The 22626-nt window shown below is 47.3% G+C and overlaps 1 protein-coding gene across 1 annotated transcript in view; it reads left to right on the forward strand.

Annotated features, from left to right (window-relative positions):
- The first annotated feature begins 17531 nt into the window (after nucleotides 1-17531).
- LOC143981647 (uncharacterized) overlaps nucleotides 17532-22626 on the forward strand; it is a 29103-nt gene continuing 24008 nt past the window's right edge. The window contains exons 1-2 of the mRNA XM_077479637.1: nucleotides 17532-17886; nucleotides 18103-18366. Coding sequence (XP_077335763.1) covers nucleotides 17637-17886; nucleotides 18103-18366 — 514 coding nt within the window. The 5' untranslated portion in view covers nucleotides 17532-17636. The remainder of the gene's footprint in view (nucleotides 17887-18102; nucleotides 18367-22626) is intronic.

Genomic DNA, 22626 nt, shown 5'->3' on the forward strand with positions numbered 1-22626 from the left:
CGAACTGTCACAGACTGCTCAGCTCTGATTGATACAATATTCCATCCAAATCAAGGACTTTCCCCATCTATCTCCTCCCCCTGGGGGCGGGGTCTCCCTGAGATTTAGGATTCATTTCACCTGCAATCCTCACATTCCCCATTCACCTTTATATTCTCTATGTATTTGCCGAATGTTTTTTCCAATGATTTATTTTAGAATTCCCTGATTTGCAATCACATGAATTTGTGGTGGTTTACATGTGTATGTCAGTGTGATAACACACAGCACCTCCACAACAACCCGCCATCCGGTGATATATAATTGTATTATATATGTATTCCTATATACAGAGATCTGCTGACCCCCCCCCCCACACACACACACACACACACGGGGGATACTTTGTATGGAAGATCAGGTGGTGAATGGTTCTATTTATTCATTCCTATATACAGAGATCTCCTGACCCCCCATAGTGGATACTTTATATAGAAGATCAGGGGATGAATGGTGTTATATATTCATTCCTATATACAGAGATCTCCTGACCCCCTGCCTCACAAAGTATGGAAGATCAGGTGATGAATGGTGATATATACCGTATTTATCTGTGTATCTCGGCAGTGCTAAATTTAAAAACCCATCATGCTGCAATTTTGGGCAAGGCTGCAGATGGACACCGTTAAGGCTGCAGATGGACACCGTTAAGGCTGCAGATGGACACCGTTAAGGCTGCAGATGGACACTGGGGAAGGCTGCAGATGGACACTGGGGAAGGCTGCAGATGGACACTGGGGAAGGCTGCAGATGGACACTGGGGAAGGCTGCAGATGGACACTGGGGAAGGCTGCAGATGGACACTGGGGAAGGCTGCAGATGGACACTGGGGAAGGCTGCATTGATGGGCATTTAAATGTACTTTTTTTTCTGTAAACTTCCATCCTAAACTTGAGGTTGCGTGTTATACGCCAATAAATACAGTATTTAATGTTATATACAGATATCTCTTGATTTCTCCCCCAGCTCCCCCACCTTACTTAGTGGACACTTTTTGTATGGAAGATCAGGTGATGAATGGTATTGTATATTCTTCCTTATATACAGAGACCTCCTAAACACCCAACCCCCACCCCTCCCCTCACATAGTGGACACTTTGTATGGAAGATCAGGTGATGAATGGTAATATACAGTATCTCACAAAAGTAAGTACACCCCTCACATTTTTGTAAATATTTTCTTCTATCTTTTCATGTGACAACACTGAAGAAATGACACTTGTCTACAATGTAAAGTTGTGAGTGTACAGCTTGTATTACCCAGCTTGGGATGCCCCACAGATTCTCAATGGGGTTTAGGCCTGGAGACTTGTGTAGCGAGAGTCCCGGGCCCCCAGAGGCCTAATGGTGACCTCCAGAGTTAGGGACAGCTGACATCCTTCTGTGTAGAGTGGGATACAAGGCATGGTGGGTGTAATGCAAGGTGGATTGATGGGCGCCAGACACTTCTTGAATGCAAAGAGATTTATTGTCTCTTAAACAGAACTGAGAGAGAGGGTTAGGGCCAGGACACTCTTTAGTAATTGCAATGTTAATTGGCAGACTCCGAGACTTCTATAGGCAGACAGCCATGCAGGGAAAGGCATCCAACTAGACACCACATCTGCATGAGTAGGACCGCTGTCTCCTATGCCAACAATCTTGTAACAGTTTCTAACAAAGGTTGCAATGAACTCCTTCACTTCTTCTACAATCTCCTATTGTAGATCTTCACTCAGATGAGCTCCCAGTCTTTCACTAGACTAACAGATCCACTGACCACTGGATCTTCTGAGCTCTTCCAATCTTCTCACTCATATCTTCCTCAAGCGTCACCCCCACATCCCTGCTGGGTCCCTAGCTTGGGACTCACAGATACTTCTTAAGCATCAGCCTGCTGGCCTGCTTGGTCCCTGGCTTGGCACACGGCAATGCTCTGTAAGCCTCACCTCCACTGGCTGGGTCCCTGGCTGGGCACTTGCTGAAGTTTCCCCAATTCTTTACTGTCCCCGATTGGTGAGAATACTGATCTGGTACTTGCTTCAGCTACTCACAGCGGTCCCCGGTAATAAGGTGGATGGGCCCTTAGTGGCAAGAGCCTTAAAGTGCTAGTGTCAGTGTCCACTATCTCAATGCTAGTGTCAAGGCACTCTATCTCAGTGTTGGTGTCAGTGTCCTCTATCTCAGTGCTGGTGTCTGTGCTCTCTTCCGCTCTCCGTACACTTCCTCCTCTCTCCGTACACTTCCTCCGCTCTCCGTACACTTCCTGCGCTCTCCGTACACTTCCTGCGCTCTCCGTACACTTCCTCCTCTCTCCGTACACTTCCTCCACTCTCCGTACACTTCCTCCGCTCTCCGTACACTTCCTGCGCTCTCCATACACTTCCTGCGCTCTCTGTACACTTCCTGCGCTCTCTGTACACTTCCTGCGCTCTCCATACACTTCCTCCTCTCTCCGTACACTTCCTCCGCTCTCCGTACACTTCCTCCGCTCTCCGTACACTTCCTCCGCTCTCCGTACACTTTCTGCACTCTCCGTACACTTTCTGCGCTCTCCGTACACTTTCTGCGCTCTCTGTATACTTTCTCCTCTCTCCGTACACTTTCTCCTCTCTCCGTACACTTTCTCCTCCCTGCGTACACTTTCTCCTCTCTGCGTACACTTTCTCCTCCCTGCGTACACTTTCTCCTCCCCGCGTACACTTTCTCCTCCCCGCGTACACTTCCTCCACTCTGCGTACACTTCCTCCGCTCTGCGTACACTTCCTCCGCTCTGTGTACAATTCCTCCACTGCAAAATAATGGAAAGCATGAAAACTTGACCTGTTTGTGCGCCTTGAGGACTGGGACTAAATTGTCACAACGATCAACCTCATTGCCAGTGGCAGACGCCTTCCAGCAGGTAACCTGAGCGATCTCTGGCCGTTCGTGGAGTGGCGCACAGACCTAGCTAGCCGATCTCTCAGAGGCTCTTCCTGTCTGTCCTGTACCCACCTCCCATACTTAGGTTCTCTGCCATCCGATTATGTATGACTGACTTTGCAGGACTTCATCTTGCTTAGCCTGTCGCCCACTCTGTTCACACCACACCTGTCTGGGGAGGAAATGCCGTGGCCACCCACTGTCAGCAAACCCTGTCCCCCGCGAGAAGCGACTCTTTAATTGGGCAAATGAAGCGGCTGCAAGGCCCTTGTGGGCATGAGGACGTAGGCGACCACTTAGTTTGTCCAATTAAAGAGACCCCTCTGCTGGCAGCACTCATGCAGCCCCAGACCATGACGCTCCCCCCACAATGCTTGACTGTAGGCAAGACACACTTGTCTTTGTCCTTCTCACCTGCTTGCCCCCACACACGCTTGTCACCATCTGAACTAAATAAGTTTATCTTGGTCTCATCAGACCACAGGGCATGGTTCCAGTAATCCATGTCCTTAGTCTGCTTGTCTTCAGCAAACTGTTTGCGGGCTTTCTTGTGCATCATCTTTAGAAGAGGCTTCCTTCTGGGATGACAGCCATGCAGATAAATTTGATGCAGTGTGCGGAGTATGGTCTGAGCACTGACAGGCTGACCCCCCCACCCCTTCAAACTCTGCAGCAATGCTGGCAGCACTTATACGTCTATTTCCGAAAGACAACCTCTGGATATGACGCTGAGCACGTGGCCTCAACTTCTTTGGACCATGGTGAGGCCTGTTCTGAGTGGAAATTGTCCTGTTATACCCCTGTATGGTCTTGGCCACCGTGCATCAGCTCAGTTTCAGGGTCTTGGCAATCTTCTTATAGCCTAGGCCATCTTTATGTAGAGCAACAATTCTTTTTTTTTCAGATCCTCAGAGAGTTCTTTGCCATGAGGTGCCATGTTAAACTTCCAGTGACCAGTATGAGAGAGTGAGAGCGATAACACCAAATTTAACACACCTGCTCCCCATTCACACATGAAACCTTGTAACACTAACGAGTCACATGACACCGGGGGAGGGAAAATGGCTAATTGGGCCCCATTAGGATATTTTCACTTAGGGGTGTACTGACTTTTGTTGCCAGCAGTTTAGACATTAATGGCTGTGAGTTATTTTGAGGGGACCGGAAATCTACACTGTTAGCCCTTGTACACACGGTCGGACATTCCGACAACAAAATCCGTTGGATTTTGGCCAAAACCGGTGTTGCATACACACGGTCGGACAACGTTGTCGGAAAATTCGATCATTCAGAACGTGATGACGTAATTTCCTTACAACGGGACTACGTTCAGGCTAGTAACCAATAGCTTTGGTCTAGGAATTTGATCTGAGCATGCGTGGCACTTTGTCCGATCGGAATTCTCTACAAACGATCGGACAAAGTCCGATCGGATCATGTTGTCGGAAAATTTTATAGTCCAGCTCTAAAACTTTATCGGTCGGATATTCCGATGGAAACAGTCCGATGGAGCCCACACACGGTCGGATTATCCGACAACACGGTCCAATCGGACATTTTCCGTCAGAATGTCCGACCGTATGTACAAGGGCTAATACAAGCTGTACACTCACTACTTTACATTGTAGACAAGTGTCATTTCTTCAGTGTTGTCACATGAAAAGATAGAAGAAATTATTTACAAAAATGTGAGGGGTGTACTCACTTGTGTGATATACTGTATATTCATTCCTATATACAGAGATCTCCTGAACACCCCCCACATAGTGGCTACATTGTATAGGACAGTGATGGCGAACCTATGGCACGCGTGCCACAGCTGGCACGCTGAGCCCTCTCTGTGGGCACGTAGCGCTCTGCCAGGATAGAGGAGGGAATCCCCCAGTAATGCAGTCACTTGCACTGGCGTGCAGGTGCGGAGTAGCCGGCTCCCTTCCTTTTATGAGTGCGATCGGGCAGTGGAGCTGTGCAGATGTGAGTAAAGCCCCCCCTTTATGCACTGAGGGCAGCCCAGTGGAAGGACAAGGAGTGTCTTCTGTAAACAGCGCGCAATGCCTCTGAATACCCAGGAAGAGAATAATGATTCTCCCTTCCTGGACTTGGAGAGCCAATAGGAGAGCGGCTTCCTGTACAGGGGCTCGGGTGCTGAAGCATGGCAATGTGGAGAACTTTGGCTGTACATAAACAGGTAGGAAAGTGCTGTGGGGAAGGGGCCACAGAGGACACTGTTGTGTATGTGGGGGGATGTGAAGGGGGCAGAGGACACTGCTTTGGGAAGGGCTCTGTATTCTGAGCACAATGCATCCATATTATCCCTGTATTCTGAGTACAATGCATCCATCTGCTGAGCGTAACACACTCCTTTGAAAAAGCACAAACGTTTTTTTTTGGGCAGAATCGTAAGTTTTTTGGTCCCTTAGGGCTCATTCAGAGGGATGATCAGTCCCATCCTCTGTAAAGAGTTGCTGGTAGGTTTAGTTCCATGTTGGCACTTTGAAATAAATAAGTTGGTTTTGTGTGGCTGTTTGGGCACTTGGGCTCAAAAAGGTTCGCCATCACTGGTATAGATGAGGATATGAATGGTATTATATATTCATTCTTATATAAATAGATCTCTAGACCCCCCCCACCCCTTATATTGGATACATTGTATAGGTCAGTGATTCTCAACCAGGGTTCCTCCAGAGGTTGTAGGGGTTCCTTCAGCGTTGGGCCATTTCTGCCTCTCAGATAAGTTTCCACTGACACCATTGATCTTTTTAGCTCTCTGTAAGGAGGTAATTCTGCCCAATGACCACAAGTGTAAGGACCATTCTTCCCACTGACCATCACACTAATGTATCAGGAGTTGAAAAGGTTGAGAAAGGCTGGTATAGGAGATCAGGAGATGAATGGTGAGTTGGAGATATCGGATAATTATATATATTATATTGAATAATCAGCAATGATTATTGATAGTGATGATTGGTATTGGGAAGTCGGTGATCTCGGCACTCAGATCTGATCAGAGGATGATAAATCCCCCCAATGTCCCTCTCTCCCCTCCCCCATATCCATCATCCAGTGTGACGTCAGTGATAATGTCCCTTCTATGTCACAGTGCAGTGCAGACAGGCAGAGTGTATGATGATCGCTGTATAGAGATCTCAGTGGGGTCTGCGGGGACACCAAATTTATTTAAAGCGGAGGTCCACCCTAAAGTGGACCTTCCGCTCATCGGAACCCTCCCCCCCTCCGGTGCCACAATCGGCACCTTTCAGGGGGGAGGGGGGTGCAGTTACCTGGATAATCCAGGTAACTGCACCCACTTCCTGGATAGCTCTCTGCGGAAAGGGGCGTAACTTACGCCCCTTTCCGCAAGTGCCCGCCCCTTCCCGCAAGTGCCCCGCTGCCTGCTGGGAAACACACAGATCCCAGAGGCAGCGGGGACCGTCCTCATTGCACAGCGCAGCTCGCGCATGCGCAGTAGGGAACCGGGAAATGAAGCCGAAAGGCTCCATTTCCTGATTCCCATACCCAAGATGGCGGCGGCAGCACTCGAGTGTCGATCTAGAGATCGGCTTCGGGTGCCGACATCGCGGGCGCGCTGGACAGGTAAGTGTCACTATTTTAAAAGTCAGCAGCTGCAGTATTTGTAGCTGCTGGCTTTTAAAAAAAAAAAAAAAAAATGCGGAGTCCCGGTGGACTCCCGCTTTAAACATCTCCTGAGCTGAAATGTGACATTTGACGGATGAACACGTGACTTCAGGCGGTTCAGTTTCTTCGCTGGAGTTTCCACAGACCCCGCCCCCCACTTGTCTCTGCGCCTCTGATTGAGCCGTATCGTGTGTCTGGCCCCGCCCCCAGTGTGTCCGGCCCCGCCTCCTATGCCCTTGGCCCCTTAACTAGTATGACGTTGCGGTGTTTGCTTTCCAAAATGGGGTCAGGGCCTTCAAAAGTGTGATGGGTAGGAATGAAATGAGATGTGTCATTTATGCTCCTAGAACGCCTGAAGGTACTACTTCAATGTTTGGCCCATCTATGTGGCCAGGCTGTGTAAAAGTCCTACACATGTGGTATCGCCATACTCAGGAGGAGTAGCAGAATGTATTTTGGGGTGTAATTTTTGCTATATACATGCTATGTGTTAGAAATATCTTATAAATTGACAACTTTGTGTAAAAAAAAAATGCATTTTCATTTTTTTCCACATTTTCCAAAAACTTCTGGAAAAAATGAACCGTTCAAAAGACTCATTATGCCTCACAGATTATACGTTGGGGTGTTTGCTTTCCAAAATGGGGTCATTTTATGGGAAATTCCATTGTCCTGGTGCTCCAGGGCCTTCAAAAGTGTAATAGGTGGTTGAGAAATGAGATGCGTCATTTTTGCTCGTAGAATGTCTGAAGGTACTACATCAATGTTGGGCCTCTGTATGTAGCCAGGTTGTGTAAAAGTCTCACACATGTGGTATCGCCGTACTCGGGAAGAGTAGCAGAATGTATTTTGGGGTGTAATTTGTTGTATACATATGTTGTGTGTGAGAAATAACCTGATAATATGACAATTTTGTAAAAAAAAAAAAAAATAATAAAAAATAAATCTTCATTTTGCAAAGAATTGTGGGAAAAAGTGACAACTTAAAAAAAACTCACCATGCTACTTATGTAATACCTTGGAATGTCTACTTTGTAAAAAGGGGTCATTTGGGGGGTATTTGTACTTTCCTGACTTGTTAGTGTCTCAAGAAATGAGGTACACCTGATGTACTGAAGGCCTGATCAGAAGAGATCAATTTTCAGTGATTGGCACCATAGTTTGTAGACTCTATAACTTTCACAAAGACCAAATAATATATACTAATGTGGGTTATTTTTACCAAAGATATGTAGCAGTATAAATTTTGGCCCAAATTTATAAAGAAAAATTACTAATTAGCAAAAATTTATGACAGAAACAAGAAAAAGGCATTTTTTTTCACAAAATTTACGTTTTATTTTATTTATAGCACAAAAAAATAAAAAACCCACTAGTGATTAAATACCACTAAAAGAAAGCTCTATTTGTGTGGAAAAAAGGACGCAAGTTTCATATGGGTACAGTGTTGCATGACTGAGTAATTGTCATTCAAACTGTGAGAGCGCTGAAAGCTGAAAATTGGTCTGATCAGGAAGGGGGTGTAAGTGCCCTGTATTGAGGTGGTTAACCACTTGGCGCCCAAGCTACGTCATATGACGTCCTCAGATTTGTGGTGTAATATCTGAATGATGCCGGAGGCCACAGACATCATTCAGAGATCGGCGTTTTCAGCCGGTGATTCCCTGCACTATAAGAAGGATCATAGTGGCTGTTCCACCGCTTGATCGTTCTTATGGGTGGCGGGAGGGGACGTTCCCCCCCTCCCGCCACCATCCGGTGCTTCTACCGACTCATCGCTTCCATCGGTGAGTCGGTCACAGGATCCGCCGGCCCCCTGATAATACCATAGAGATTTCCAGTGGACCAAATGGTCCCTGGAGTCTCTATGATCGTTCGGAGGCCGGGTGCGATGTTATGACGTCACGCCCAAAATAATGGCGCCACCTCGGCTGAGAAGCCAGGATCGTTTTTTCTTTTTTTTGATTTTCGGCTTCCCAGTCTAGAGGTGAGATGTGGGGTCTTATTGACCCCCCATATCTCACTGTAAATAGGTCCAATCATGCCATATTCCTATTACAAGGGATGTTTACATTCCTTGTAATAGGAATAAAAGTAATCTTTTTTTTTTTTTTAAAGTGTCAAACTAAAAAAATAAAAGTAAAATTAACAATAAAAAAAAAATTAAAGTGCCCCTGTCCCCGTGAGCTCGTACGCAGAAGCGAACGCATATGTAAGTCCCGCCCCCACATATGAAAACGGTGTTCAAACCACACATGAGGTATCGCTGCGAACGTTAGAGCGAGAGCACTAATTCTAGCACTAGACCTCCTCTGTAACTCAAAACATATAACCAGTAAAAAAAAAAAAAAAACGAGTGTGTGCAATTTTGAAGCGTGACAGGTTAGGTATCTATTTACATGGCGTATCTTCATCTTTCACATTATGCAAAAACATCGGGCTAACTTTACTGTTTCGTTTTAAAAAAAAAAAGCATGAACCTGTTTTGTTTTTTTTCTGAAAAAAAAACATGTTCAAAAAATTGCTGCGCAAATACCGTGCGAGATAAAAAGTTGCAACAACCGTCTTTGCTAAAATATATATATATAATGTTTGGGGGTTCTATGTAATTTTCTAGCAAAAAAAATTAATGAAACGTCAGAATTGGCCTGCGTGTGAAGAGGTAACAATGTATAGGGGAGGGGATGTGGGACAATCCGAGGGGAGGGGAGGGGCACAAAATCCACCTTCGCAATTATAACAGTCATTAAGCAGGGAGGAGGAGCCTCTTGCTAAAGCACACCGATTGGCTAGACCTCAGCAATTTCTGAAGGGGGAAGCGCTCTTCGGGTTGGATTGTGGTAGCAGCTAGTGATGGGAAGTCCGGATCTTTTAACTGAATCGGTTCATTTCGAACTACTCAGTGAAATGAACGGATTCAATGAACCGATTCTTCGGTTCTTCGGTTCACTTGCTGAGTCTACTGACAAGCAAGTGAAGTGAAGCTCTGACTCAGCCTTCATAAATGATTAGAATCAAAAGAATGATTCTTCTCAGAAGGCTGGCAGGTCCTGGGAGGTTTATTTGCATTTAGTTCCTTGCTACAATCACAATCCTATTATTCTGTCAGATCAGCCGCGTCATCAATTTTGGTGACACACATAAAGCTGTGAAAATGAAAAGCGGATTTTTGTGCATATGATGGGCTAACTACACAGTGACCATTGCTAGACATATTTTTCCGTTCTCTTTACAGCGCATGCACAGGAAAAATGATTGTATTTTACTTCCGCGTGCAGGCGAAGTATCCACGGTAGTAAAATCCAATCGTTAGGCTCCTTTCACACTCGTGCGACTTGAAAGTCATGCAATTTTTGCCACGATTTTTACCGTGACTTTGATGCGATTTTGATGTGACTTGAAGGAATACTTATGTAATCTTGAGGTCTCTGCCTCAAGTCGCATCAAAATCGGGCCAAAGTGGTGCAGTAACTTCTATGAAGTCGCTGTGACTGGAAGACCCACAGATATGAATGGTACTCATTGGAAATCTTGGGGTACAACTTGTCATGCGACTTTGTAGTCCCAAGTTGTATGATAAGTCACACAAGTGTAAAAGGAGCCTCATTATGCACTGTAAAGACTACGGACAAATCTGATGGCTAGCAATCTTACCTGTGAAGTTGGCCCATCAGAATGCAGAAAATACACACAAAAACACGCTTTTCATTTACACGACTGTTTGTGCATCACCGAAAGTCGCAATATTGGCTGCTCCTATAGATCGCTTGATCTGACAGAACACCTGCTACCCAGGTTACTGAGCACAATCCTATACTCCTATAATCATATACCAGACCCCATATGCAATAAAGAGAGCCTGTCACTTCAACAAACTATCACATAGGGGCTTGTTAAGTGAAAAAATTTATAAAATAAAAACTAAAACCATCCCCACCAACCCTGATATCTGCATGTGAATAAATGTTTTTTTTTTTATCGTAATTATTCCAGTACTTTCAAATAGTTTTATATTGTTCTATTAAAAACTGTTGATTTTTTTCCTATTTTGTCTGTGTTATTTTTTATACCACTATTTAAAAAATGGTCATGGTTGGAGGAATTAAAAAAAATAAATAATAATCTAAGGATCCAGGGGGCATAGAAATCTCAGGACCAGAATGCAGAAAAATATTATCATAAAGCAGGATAAAATGTATTTTTGTGTTATAAAAATTAGACAGCTTTCTCATTCAGTTATATAGCTACTAAATTAGACACATGTCCCAGAAGGCATTCCTGTCCTTCTTAACATGAATATCTTCTTTAGCATAAACCAACTAAATATTAAAGGGTTAAATAATTAATCTGAATGAGGATATCTTCTTATCCTGACTCTGTCCTCTCTGTCTATAAAGCAGTCTGTAAGTGTACTACTGCTAGCTGATCATTGATTTCGTGTAGTGTTCTCTACTGGTGGTGACTCATGGTTCTTTTAGTGTACTGTGTTCTAAAAACTGATACGATTCTTTATCTCGGTGTACTGTGAACTCCTGGCTCTTGTTTTAAGTCTGTATCCAGTTCCTGAGTGTCACTGTGCTTTGAGTCAGCTGATTGGTTGCAGGGAGGGGCGGAGCTCTCTCACTCTAGGATCATATTACCACTGCCAGCTCTGCTGCTCTGCTATGTACTGAGTGCAGAGTGAACTGTTTCAAACGAATCAGATCACTGAAAAGAACCGATTCATCCAGTTCACTAAAAAGAACCGGTTCAAAAGAACGATTCGTTCATGAACTGGACATCACTAGTAGCAGCAGCAAGTTAACCACGCAGACAGCAGCTAGCGGCTTTTGCTCTGACGGTCCGGCTTGTGAGGGGAGAAGAATGATGTCCGGAGCCCGAGGTGTGAGGAGGCCGGTCCCGCTGATCGGTATGTAGGGGGGGGGGGGAGGGGAGAGCATTGAGGATGGAGGAGTATTGGTAGTACCGGGGTCACCATCACCGGGTGTTGGATTTCTGCCACCATTGGGGGGTTGTATGGGGAAACTGCAACTACAGCACAACACCGACCTACTGATGGGGGGCAGTGAGGATGGCGGAGTATTGGTAGTACCGGAGGAGCTCCGCTGTCATCACTCACAGGGACCCCTAGACCGGAGGGGGGAGGGGCTGTCACAGTGCAGCGGCTGCTTCTATATCCCCATTCATTGCAGGACAGTGAGAAAGTCATGTAGTTGTGTGTGTTTTTATTAAGCCTCACATATAGCAATGTGGGCGTGTCGGATAAAAGCAAGTGGGGGTGGAGACTTTCTGAACCCTCTACTCTGAAATAATTAGTACACATGTGGGAGGAGCCAACGGGGCTGCTGCAACAAATGACGAGCCGAGAATGACAACTCCCCCCCGCCAATCAGAAGTAGCAGACGAATTGATGGAGGACCCTATTTGACAAGACACCGGCTTCTCCAGAGTAGCAAGCTCTGTATGTGAGGTGTGTCCGCCTTCCGTCAGCCACTTGTGATTTGAACATCTACCACTAGGAGTCTGGAAACTCCTGAGCTGATCTCTGCTAATGAGAATGCTGCAGCTGATTTTACCCAATTACCCTGCGGAAGATTTACCCCCCCATGACCAGACCTTTATACAGCACTGCGTAACTTTAACCACTGCAGCCCCAGAAGGATTTACCACCTTAAAGTGGAGTTCCACACAAACAAAGCACTTGCTGTCCACGCTATAGCCGAATGACGGCCACAGAGCGGATCCTTTTTATTTTTTAATTCGGTCTTTTTCATTTCTTTTTTTAACAAAAAATGAAAACCCAGAGGTGATTAAATGCCACCAATAGAAAGCGCTATTTGTGGGGAAAAAAATGCTAAAAATGTAATATGGGTACAGCGTAGCACGAGCGCGCAATCCTCCAGATGTCTCCACTCAAAGTCCATGACATCCCATGTCGTCATGAGGGCAGGAAGTGGTTAACTGACAATTGCGTGTTATCATTGTTGTACTGTCTACACACTATGGGATATATTTATGCAATATTTTATTTTTTATACTAATAATGGCAGCAATCAGCAATTTATAGTGGAATCTTGCGGAGGACAATCAGACACTAAGTGACACTTTTGACTCTTTGGGAACCAGTGACGCCAATACAGTGATCAGTGCTAACAATATGCACTGTACTAATGACACTGGCTGGGAAGGGGATTAACCTCTTCCTGCCCGCCATATAGCCGAATGACGGCTATAGAGCAGGTGCTTTCGTCCGGGAGGCCGTCCCCGGACGTCCTGTTTACTTCCGCAATGCGCGCCGCCGCGGGCGCGCATCGGGGAAGTTCTGTGTTTGCCGTGTTCCCCGGAGACAGGCAAACACAGATCGCTGTAAATGGCCAATCACAGCGGCCGTTTACAGCGTGATCGGCGTGTCCAATGTGAGATGATCTCATATGTAAACATATGAGATCATCTCTCAGCGCCGCTCTCCCTCCTCACACAGACAGCGTGTGAGAGGGGAGAGGTGAACGGCTGCAGCGGCCGTAAGTGTGTTAAAAAAAGTAAAAAAAAAAGTGCCATCCACCTGTTGTCAGTGCCATCTGTCATCAGTGCCACGTATTAGTGCCACGTGTCATCAGTGCCATCTGTCATCAGTGTCACGTATCATTGTCCTGGTGCTCCAGGGCCTTCAAAAGTGTAATAAATAGTCAACAAGTTAGATGTGTAATTTATGCTCCTAGAACACATGATGGCGCTCTCTGCATGTTGGGCCTCTATGTGGCCAGGCTGTGAAAGTCCCACACATGTGGTATTGTAATACTCAGGAGGAGTAGCAGAATTTTTTTTTTTTTTGGGGTGTCATTTGTGGTATACACATGCCATGTGAGAGAAATAACCTATTACAATGAAAATTTTTCATTTACTTTCCAAAAAGGGGTCATTTGGGGGGTATTTGTACTTTCCTGACTTGTTCGGGTCGCAAGAAGTGAGATAGGCCACCAGTACATCAGATGTGATCAATTTTTTGCGACTCGCACCACAGCTTGTAGACTCTCTAACTTTCACAAAGACCAAATAATATCCACTAATTTGGGTTATTTTTACCAAAAATATGTAGCAGTATAAATTGTGGCCAAAATTTGCATAATTCACAGAAACAAAGAAATATGCGTTTTTTGTTTTTTTCAAAATTGTCCGTCTTTTTTTTCATTTATAGCGCAAAAAATAAAAACCCCAGAGGTGATCAAATACCACCAAAAAAAGCTCTATTTGTGGGAAAAAAAGGACAAAAAATTCATTTGGGTACAGTGTTGCATGACTGAGTAATTGTCATTCAAAGTGTGAGAGCACCGAAAGCTGAAAATTGGTCTGGGCAGGAAGGGTGTTTAAGTGCCCAGTAAGCAAGTGGTTAAGGGTAGTGTGTGTGTGTGTGTGTGTGTGTGTGTGTGTGTGTGTGTGTGTGTGTGTGTGTGTGTGTGTGTGTGTGTGTGTGTGTGTGTGTGTGTGTGTGTGTGTGTGTGTGTGGTTGTTTTACTAAGAGACGAAATGAATTTCCGGAGGGGGAGAGAGGGAGGGAATCCAGAGGAGCGCCCGGAGGGGGGGGAGGGAATCCAGAGGAGCGTCCGGAGGGGGGGGAGGGAATCCAGAGGAGCGTCCGGAGGGGGGGGGGAGGGAATCCAGAGGAGCGTCCGGAGGGGGGGGGGGAGAGGGAATCCAGAGGAGCGCCCGGAGGGGGGGGGGGAGAGGGAATCCAGAGGAGCGCCCGGAGGGGGGGGGGAGAGGGAATCCAGAGGAGCGCCCGGAGGGGGGGGGGGAGAGGGAATCCAGAGGAGCGCCCGGAGGGGGGGGGGAGAGGGAATCCAGAGGAGCGCCCGGAGGGGGGGGGGAAGAGGGGGAATCCAGAGGAGAGCCGGGGGGGGGGAAGAGGGGGAATCCAGAGGAGAGCCGGGAGGGGGGGGGGAAGAGGGGGAATCCAAAGGAGAGCCCGGAGGGAGGGGGGGGAAGAGGGGGAATCCAGAGGAGAGCCCGGAGGGAGGGGGGGGAAGAGGGGGAATCCAGAGGAGAGCCCGGAGGGAGGGGGGGGAAGAGGGGGAATCCAGAGGAGAGCCCGGAGGGAGGGGGGGGAAGAGGGGGAATCCAGAGGAGAGCCCGGAGGGAGGGGGGGGGAAGAGGGGGAATCCAGAGGAGAGCCCGGAGGGAGGGGGGGGGGGAAGAGGGGGAATCCAGAGGAGAGCCCGGAGGGAGGGGGGGGGAAGAGGGGGAATCCAGAGGAGAGCCCGGAGGGAGGGGGGGGGGGAAGAGGGGGAATCCAGAGGAGAGCCCGGAGGGAGGGGGGGGGGAAGAGGGGGAATCCAGAGGAGAGCCCGGAGGGAGGGGGGGGGAAGAGGGGGAATCCAGAGGAGAGCCCGGAGGGAGGGGGGGGAAGAGGGGGAATCCAGAGGAGAGCCCGGAGGGAGGGGGGGGAAGAGGGGGAATCCAGAGGAGTGCCCGGAGGGAGGGGGGGGGGAAGAGGGGGAATCCAGAGGAGAGCCCGGAGGGAGGGGGAATCCAGAGGAGATGTCATGAAAAGGTCCACCCGTTGGTGGTGCTGTTGGTCTCTTGGATTGCAGTACCAGTGTCCACCAGCGGGTGTCTTCTAACACCCAGGGCCTGTAATGAGAGGACCTACCTCCTGGTGGCAATGTTGGATCCTTGGGCTGTAGTACCAGTGTCCACCAGCGGGTGTACTCCGGCAGTGTAGAGCAGACAGCACCTGCGCTCAGCTGTTATGTGAGGTTAATCATTGACAGTCTTATAAATACCCGGCAAGCCCTCACATGCTTGCCTTGGTATCGCTCTCTCCATGTGCCCTGACCTTGAGCCTGTATCTACCCGACCTGATCCCTCCCGATCCTGAGCCCATTCTGGACCTGTCCCTCTCTGTACATTACAGTTCTTCTCAGTGTTCCTGCTTAACCACTTGCCGACCAGCGCACGATGATGTACGTCCTATTTTTGAAGAGGGATATCTCGGTAACGGGAGCAGCTGCTGCCACAACCGAGATATCCATCTCTTCAGGCGGCGGTCGGCTGTACGATAACGGTGGTCTCCGCGGCGGATTCACCACGAGATCACCCGCCCTCCCACCGCTTACCGGAGCCGTCGGTAGCAGCGGAGGCGATCGGGTCCTTTCATCTGCTGGGCATAGAGACAAGTGAGGCTAAGATGTCCCCCACTCGTCTCTATACCATAGGAGGGCGGAAGTGACGTCACAACGTCACTTCCGCCCATACCTCTTAAAGGTATATATTTTTATTTTTTTTAAAATGTCAGATTTTCCTTTTTTTTTTTTTTTTTTTTGTTGCATTTTAGCTCAAATATGAGATCTGAGGACTTTTTGACCCCAGATCTCATATTTAAGAGGACCTGTCATGCTTTTTTCTATTACAAGGGATGTTTACATTCCTTGTAATAGGAATAAAAGTGATCCTTTTTTTTTTTTTTTTTAACAGTGTAAAAATAAATAAAATCAATTAAAATAAATAAGAAAAAAAAAAAATACGTGAGTAGCGCCCGCATATGAAAACGGTGGTCAAACCACACATGTGAGGTATCGCTGCAATCGGTAGAGCGAGAGCAATAATTCTAGCCCTAGACCTCCTCTGTAACGCAAAAAATGCAACCTGTAGAATTTTTTAAATGTCGCTTATGGAGATTTTTGAAGCTAAAAGTTTGACGCCATTCCACGAGCGGGCGCAATTTTGAAGCGTGACATGTTGGGTATCAATTTACTCAGCGTAACATTATCTTTCACAGTATAAAAAAAATTGGGCTAATTTTACTGTTGTCTTATTTTTTTTTATTCAAAAAAGTGAATTTTTTCCAAAAAAAGTGCGCTTGTAAGACCGCTGTGCAAATATGGTGTGAAAAAAAGTATTTCAATGACCGCCATTTTATTCTCTAGGGTGTTAGAAAAAAAACAATATAAAATGTTTGGGGGTTTTAAACATGGAAACGCCAAGTCTGAAAAAGAGGCCTGGTCCTTAAGTGGTTAAAGCAGGGTTCCCAGAGTTCTCCCTTACATCAGAGTCCCCCCCCCCCCTCCTTACAGTGAAAGGGAAATTCTGCGAGTTCAGATATAAAAGGGGAGCTCTGTGGACTCAGATGTAAAGGGGGACTCTTGTTGTTAACTTCATATGATTAGAAATGTTATTTACAAGCAAAATTATATTTATCGTTTATACCAGGGTTTCTCAACCAGGGCTCCTTCAGAGGTTGCCAGGGGTTCCTTGAGCAATTTCTGCCTCTTCAATAAGTTCCCACTGACACCATTGATCTTTTTAGCCATATTTAAGGTAACTCTTCCCAATAACCACAAGTGTAAGCGGCATTCTTCCCACTACTTCCTACTCACGTGTTGAAAATGTTGAGAAAGCCTGGTTTATGCCATACAATAATAATTGCTGTGTGCTGCTAAAGTGCTCGGGTTTGACTTGAAGAAAAGGTGGCAACCCTGGGTGTGCGCTCAAGATATGAAGTGGAGGAAAGCCCAATGGTGTTGGTAGTCGGATATCACTGGGCAAAGTGCAGCTTGGCTTTATTAAGATATATGAGATCGGATTGGATGTCCACCTTTAATGACTGGGCTGCTCAATAACAAGATGATGTGGATTTTTCTGAAAATGATGCATTTGCCTTTCTGGTCCCATCACTGTCATTATAACACCTCCAGCTCTGCAGATACCCAGAGGAGCAATCAGAGAAAACAAATTCAAGTATTGTATTTATTTAAATTTTTAAGTTGTATCCCTACACTGTGTGCATCAATAAACACACAGCCCAACAGCTTAGGATGACAAGGCAAGGCATTTAAAATGCAAGTGCAGAGGGGAGAATTTTAACAAATAGTTTACTGAGAAATGTTAATTTTTTTTTATTTTTTATTTTTTTGTGCTCAATGTGTTAGGATAAATATTCTGATGGTTTAATATTTAAGTGATGTATATTTCTTTTGTTAGGTCTCCTGTGTATTGCCATCTGCCCATTGCTGACATGGGGAGCGGGGTACATACGGACTGGATCAGATATCGGTTACTGCGATATGAACTGTCGTCACACTAAAGGTCTCCTGAAGCTGTACAGACAATGTGGAGGGGTAACACATCATTTACTGGAGCGTCAATGTGACAATCTACACACTAAAAACTACTACAAGACCAGACTTCACCTGGACACAGAGAGGGGCTGCTGGAAGCTGACCCAGGCTGAGAAGGGAGACTCCTGTGTGTATATTACAGAGTATAACGTTCACCCAATGAGATATAAAAACTCTGCAGAGATCCGTGTTCTGGGTAAGAATCCATATACTGCATCACACTTCTCTCTACAATGCATTGTACTCTATGGGGGGAGAGGAAGTGGAAACAATCATTTATAGAGGCCAGTAACACCGGGAGAGGGGGCTGCAGATCACATGGCTAATCATTGTGGGTACAAGAGCTAGCGCTCTATTTCATGTATCTGGGCTTTGTGTTGGTGATATATGACTGTTCTTCTGATCATTCCAGATCCAGTTATCTTCTGCAACATCACCAGCATTGGGGGCCGGTTGGGTGAGGAGGTCGCTGTGAGCGTCCAGTTCTCTGGAGAAGAGAGCGCTGTGACCTGGGAGGTGGACGGGGAGCCGATCCCTGAAAGATACCGGCTGATAGATGACAATAGGACGCTGATTATCCCCAGTGTGCAGAGAGACGACGCCGAGAGGAGATTCCGGGTCAGAATCACAAACCCGGTCAGTGAGGAGATCCGGGAATACCGGCTGGAGATCAGAGGTGAGAGGGGCAATTACTGGGGCAATAATCTGATCTGTATAGAAGATCATAGTGGGAGTGTGAATAGTAAAGCCATTTTAACATTTTTCTCCCCCATGAGTTAGACAACAATGCACACTTTCAGCCATGTAACTTGAATGATTAACACCAGCCCCAGACATCATGGCACTAAGCAGGCACGAACTGGGACAAAAAATAGGCCCTGGCCCCTTCCCCGCTCTCCTCCCTGACAGTTCCCCTGAGAGGGGGAGGGGGAACCCACCAGAGGCGTGGGGGAGGGCTGAGGTGGGACCAGGAAAGATCATGGGGGGGGTTGGAGAGCACAGGGAAGATCCTTGAGAACATGGGGTGGGGCGAGAGCACAGGGGAGAGGCAGAGAACACAGGGAGGAAGAGGAGAGCACAGGGGGGCAGTGTAGAGCATAGCGGGAGGTGGAGAGTACGGGGGGCTGGCAGAGAGTCTGGGTGTGGTGGAGAGCTCAGGGGGAAGCAGCAGAGAGAAGCAGGATAGGAGGAGCAGTGGGGGCGGCTGCATATAGAAGAATAATTCTCTCCATCTTCCTCCCGCAGTCTCTGAATCCCTGCTTCTCCCGTACCTCTCGCAGGCATTCAGCTACTGCGGAAGGAAGATGGAGCGAATTATTTTTTTTATATGCAGCCGCTCCTCCTATGCAGTTCACATGGGGGCTGAACTCACGTTTTCTTTTCCAGCACTTCCGAAGGTGTCTGCCCTTGCTCCTCCCGGCACTGATGGATAACTTATACGGGCAGCCATGCAGAGGCCGAAGGCGTCTCATTTAGCTCCCCCCCGATGACTGAGTTTAACTGGCAGCCGGGGGGCCGAGGAGAGGCTGGATGAGCTCACCTCCCTGTCCCTATTTCCCCACCCCCCCCCCCCCCCCGTGGGGGATGCTGCATGGACTGCTGAGTGCTGTGTGTGCGCCATAGACAGGGGCTCTCTGGGGGGCTCTCACCTGGGGGGACTGCGCTGGATAGCTGTGCCCTGGATGTGTGTAGGTCTTTCACTTGGAGGCTTTGTCTGTTTATCGCTGTAGTGCTGATTCACCGCCATTTCTCTGCCTGTTTTTTTTACTGTCCCTCATGGTATACAGCGCTCGGAGTAGCATGCTCTGTCTCCATTTTCCTGTAATCCGACGGCCATTTTCCCTGTGATTATGTCCTTTATACTGGACGCTTGGCAGCCACTTTCTTGAAGCCTGAACATGTTTTTCAGTTTCAGCGCTATTCAGAACTGCTTAGCACAGCGCCGTGTGGTCTCCTATGCATCTGGGAGCTCAGGACACAGGCACACCTAGCTGGATGGCGCAGAACTCGGTCAGGGTGGTGAGTCCTGCAGGAGGAGCCCCTCAGCCAGCAGCAATTAGGAGGGTAGAACCATCACTGTCCTAAGTCCCCCAACAGGTGGCAGACAGGGTAGGGTCAGCATGGCTTCAGAAACTGGTGTTTCTCCCCTGAAATCCAGGAAATTGCAACCGGTGTGCCTGCAGACAGTGCAGTGCCTCTGGATGCTTTGTCGGTGGTCCTTAATGCGTTCGTTGCCAAGATGGAGGCAGCGCGTGGGCGCAAGGTGGTAAAAAACAGCCCCTCCCCTCGTCTTCCGGGGAGAGCTCTGACGCAGACTCGGGCCCTGCTGAGGCTGGTTTATCCTTGTTCTGTCGTTTCAGATGACGCTGACCAGGACCGATCGGACAGAGAGGATGAGTCCCCGTCCGGGTCCGTGCACGACAAAGTGTATGTTGGAGCACTTATCACAGCTGTGCATGATACCCTGAAAATTCAGGAGCCAGCAGACCCCTCTGCTAATGTAGCGGTCCTTTTGGGTCCCGTAAGCCAGCCATTCACATAAGGTGTTCCCGTATCTGACTTATTCATTTACAAGGAATGGGGTCGACCACAATGGATCTTTTCGGTCCCCAAATACATGGCGGTGTGTTGCCCCTTTTTAAAGAGAGCTTTCTCAAAAAGTGGTCGGCTCCTCCAGTCATGGACCTCCCCAGTATCCAGGTTAAACAAAGTAACCATGATCCCGGTAGAGGGGACTCCTGCCTTTAAGGACCCCACTGACAGGAAGGCCGAAGCAGTGGCTCGTTCCTTGTTTACGGTTGTGGAGTCAGCCGTGCGACCAGTACTGGCATCCGCACTTGTGTCCCAGACACTCACTGAGTGGGCAAAACGTTTGTACCGTGAATTGGGAGAGCAACAGGCTTCTCCTGTCTGCGTGGAACTAGCGGACCAATTAGTGCAAGGCCTAAAGTATGTTTTTGACGTGGCTCTGGATACTCTCCCTCTGTTATCCAGGGCATCAGTGTCAGCAGTGGTGCTGAGGCGCCTGATTTGTCTCAAATGCTGGTCAGCTGACCAGGCATCTAATAAAGCCCCGATGGATCTTCCCTTCCTTGGCGACCGGCTCTTTGGAGCCTCATTAGATGACATTATTAAGCCCTTGCCGCTGAGCGTACGCAGATGTGTGTACTCGGCTTCCAGGGGTTATACCGGGATGATGCCCGCACCTGCAGGGGCGGGCGATTGGCTCTCCAGCCATAACAACCGATGTGGCTAAAAGCGGGGGGGAGTCCCCTCCCGCCGCTCTTACCACGGCTTCTGTTGAATCTGGAGCACCGATGAACAATCCGCCGCTTCTGGCAGCTAGGGACAGACTGGAATTAAGTCGTAAGCGGCTTCATTCCAGTCTCCTAATTGTAAACACGGAAGCGACGTCATGACGTCACTTCCGGTTTACTCGGCTGCCAATGGCGCTGGATTTAAAAATATATACAGTATTCAGAATCCTCAAATGGCGATCTGAATACTTTGAAGTGCAAAGGAGGGATTTGGGGTCTTTTAGACCCCCGATTCCCTCCATAAAGAGTACCTGTCACCACCTATTGCTGTCACAAGGGATGCTTACATTCCTTGTGACAGCAATAAAAGTGATCAAATGTTTTTTTGTTTTTTAATTTTAAAATAAATAAGAAAAAAAAAAAACAATGTTTACAGCGTCCCCGCGAGCTCGGGCATCAAAGAAAAAGCATACGGAAGTCACGTCCGCATATGTAAACGGTGTTCAAATCACACATGAGGTTTCGCTGCAATCGTCAGAGCGAGAGCAATAATTCTAGCACTAGACCTCCTCTGTAACTCTAACCTGGTAACCGGAAAAAAAATTGAAATCGTCGCCTATTGAGATTTTTAGGTACTGTAGTTTGTCATTCCACGAGTGTGTGACATGTTTGTTATCGATTTACTCGGCATAACATTATCTTTCACATTATGCAAAAAAAATTGGGCTAATTTTACTGTTTTTCTTTTTTTAAAATTCATGAAAGTGTCCCTTTTCCCAAAAAGTTGCGTTTAAAACACCGCTGCGCAAATATCGTGTGACATAAAATATTGCAACAATCGCCATTTTATTCTCTAGAGTCTCTGCTAAAAAAAATATATATCTCTCTATCTCTCTATCTCTCTATCTCTCTATCTCTCTATCTCTCTATCTCTCTCTCTCTCTCTATCTCTCTCTCTCTCTCTCTATATATATATATATATATATATATATATATATATATATATATATATATATATATATATATATATATATATAATCTATATATCTCTATCTCGTAATATTCTAGCAAAAAATATGGATTTTAACTTGTAAACACCAAATGTCAAAAATAGGCTTAGTCATGAAAGGGTTAAAAATGTCACAGGTGGTAAGAGTATGCTACTTCCACAGGCCAGGAAGGCTAAGGAGCCACACCATAGGCAAGGGCCCTCATTTCCGCTCACAAACTGCTTTTTCGTCCACCCGGGGCTTCGGCTAAGTGTCCCCAGCCCAACAGGATGACCTCTGAAGGACAAAGCGTCCCTGGAACTGCAAGCAAAAGTGCTACCGCATGAAGGTTTGCCCCACCCGCAACTTGGGTCGATCAGACTTCGAGGGCATCCTATCAGGATTCAGTCAGCCAATGCCACGGCGGTGACATACGTAAATCACCAAGGAGGAACAAGAAGCTCGGCTGCCGCTCGGGAGGTCGCTCACATCCTTCAGTGGGCAGAGCGACATGTACCGGCCCTGTCAGCCATTTACATACCGGGAGTGGAGAACTGGCAGGCAGATTATCTAAGTTGCCAGATGCTGGACCCAGGAGAATGGGCGTTGCATTCGAAGGTGTTCAGGGTACTATGCCTGCGATGGGGCACACCAGATGTGGATCTTCTGGCCTCCCTTCTCAATCGGAAG

This window comes from Lithobates pipiens, unplaced genomic scaffold (genome assembly GCF_037356315.1).
Source record: "Lithobates pipiens isolate NorthernLeopardFrog02 unplaced genomic scaffold, aLitPip1_a1.2 Scaffold_16, whole genome shotgun sequence".
Lineage (NCBI taxonomy): Eukaryota > Metazoa > Chordata > Amphibia > Anura > Ranidae > Lithobates > Lithobates pipiens.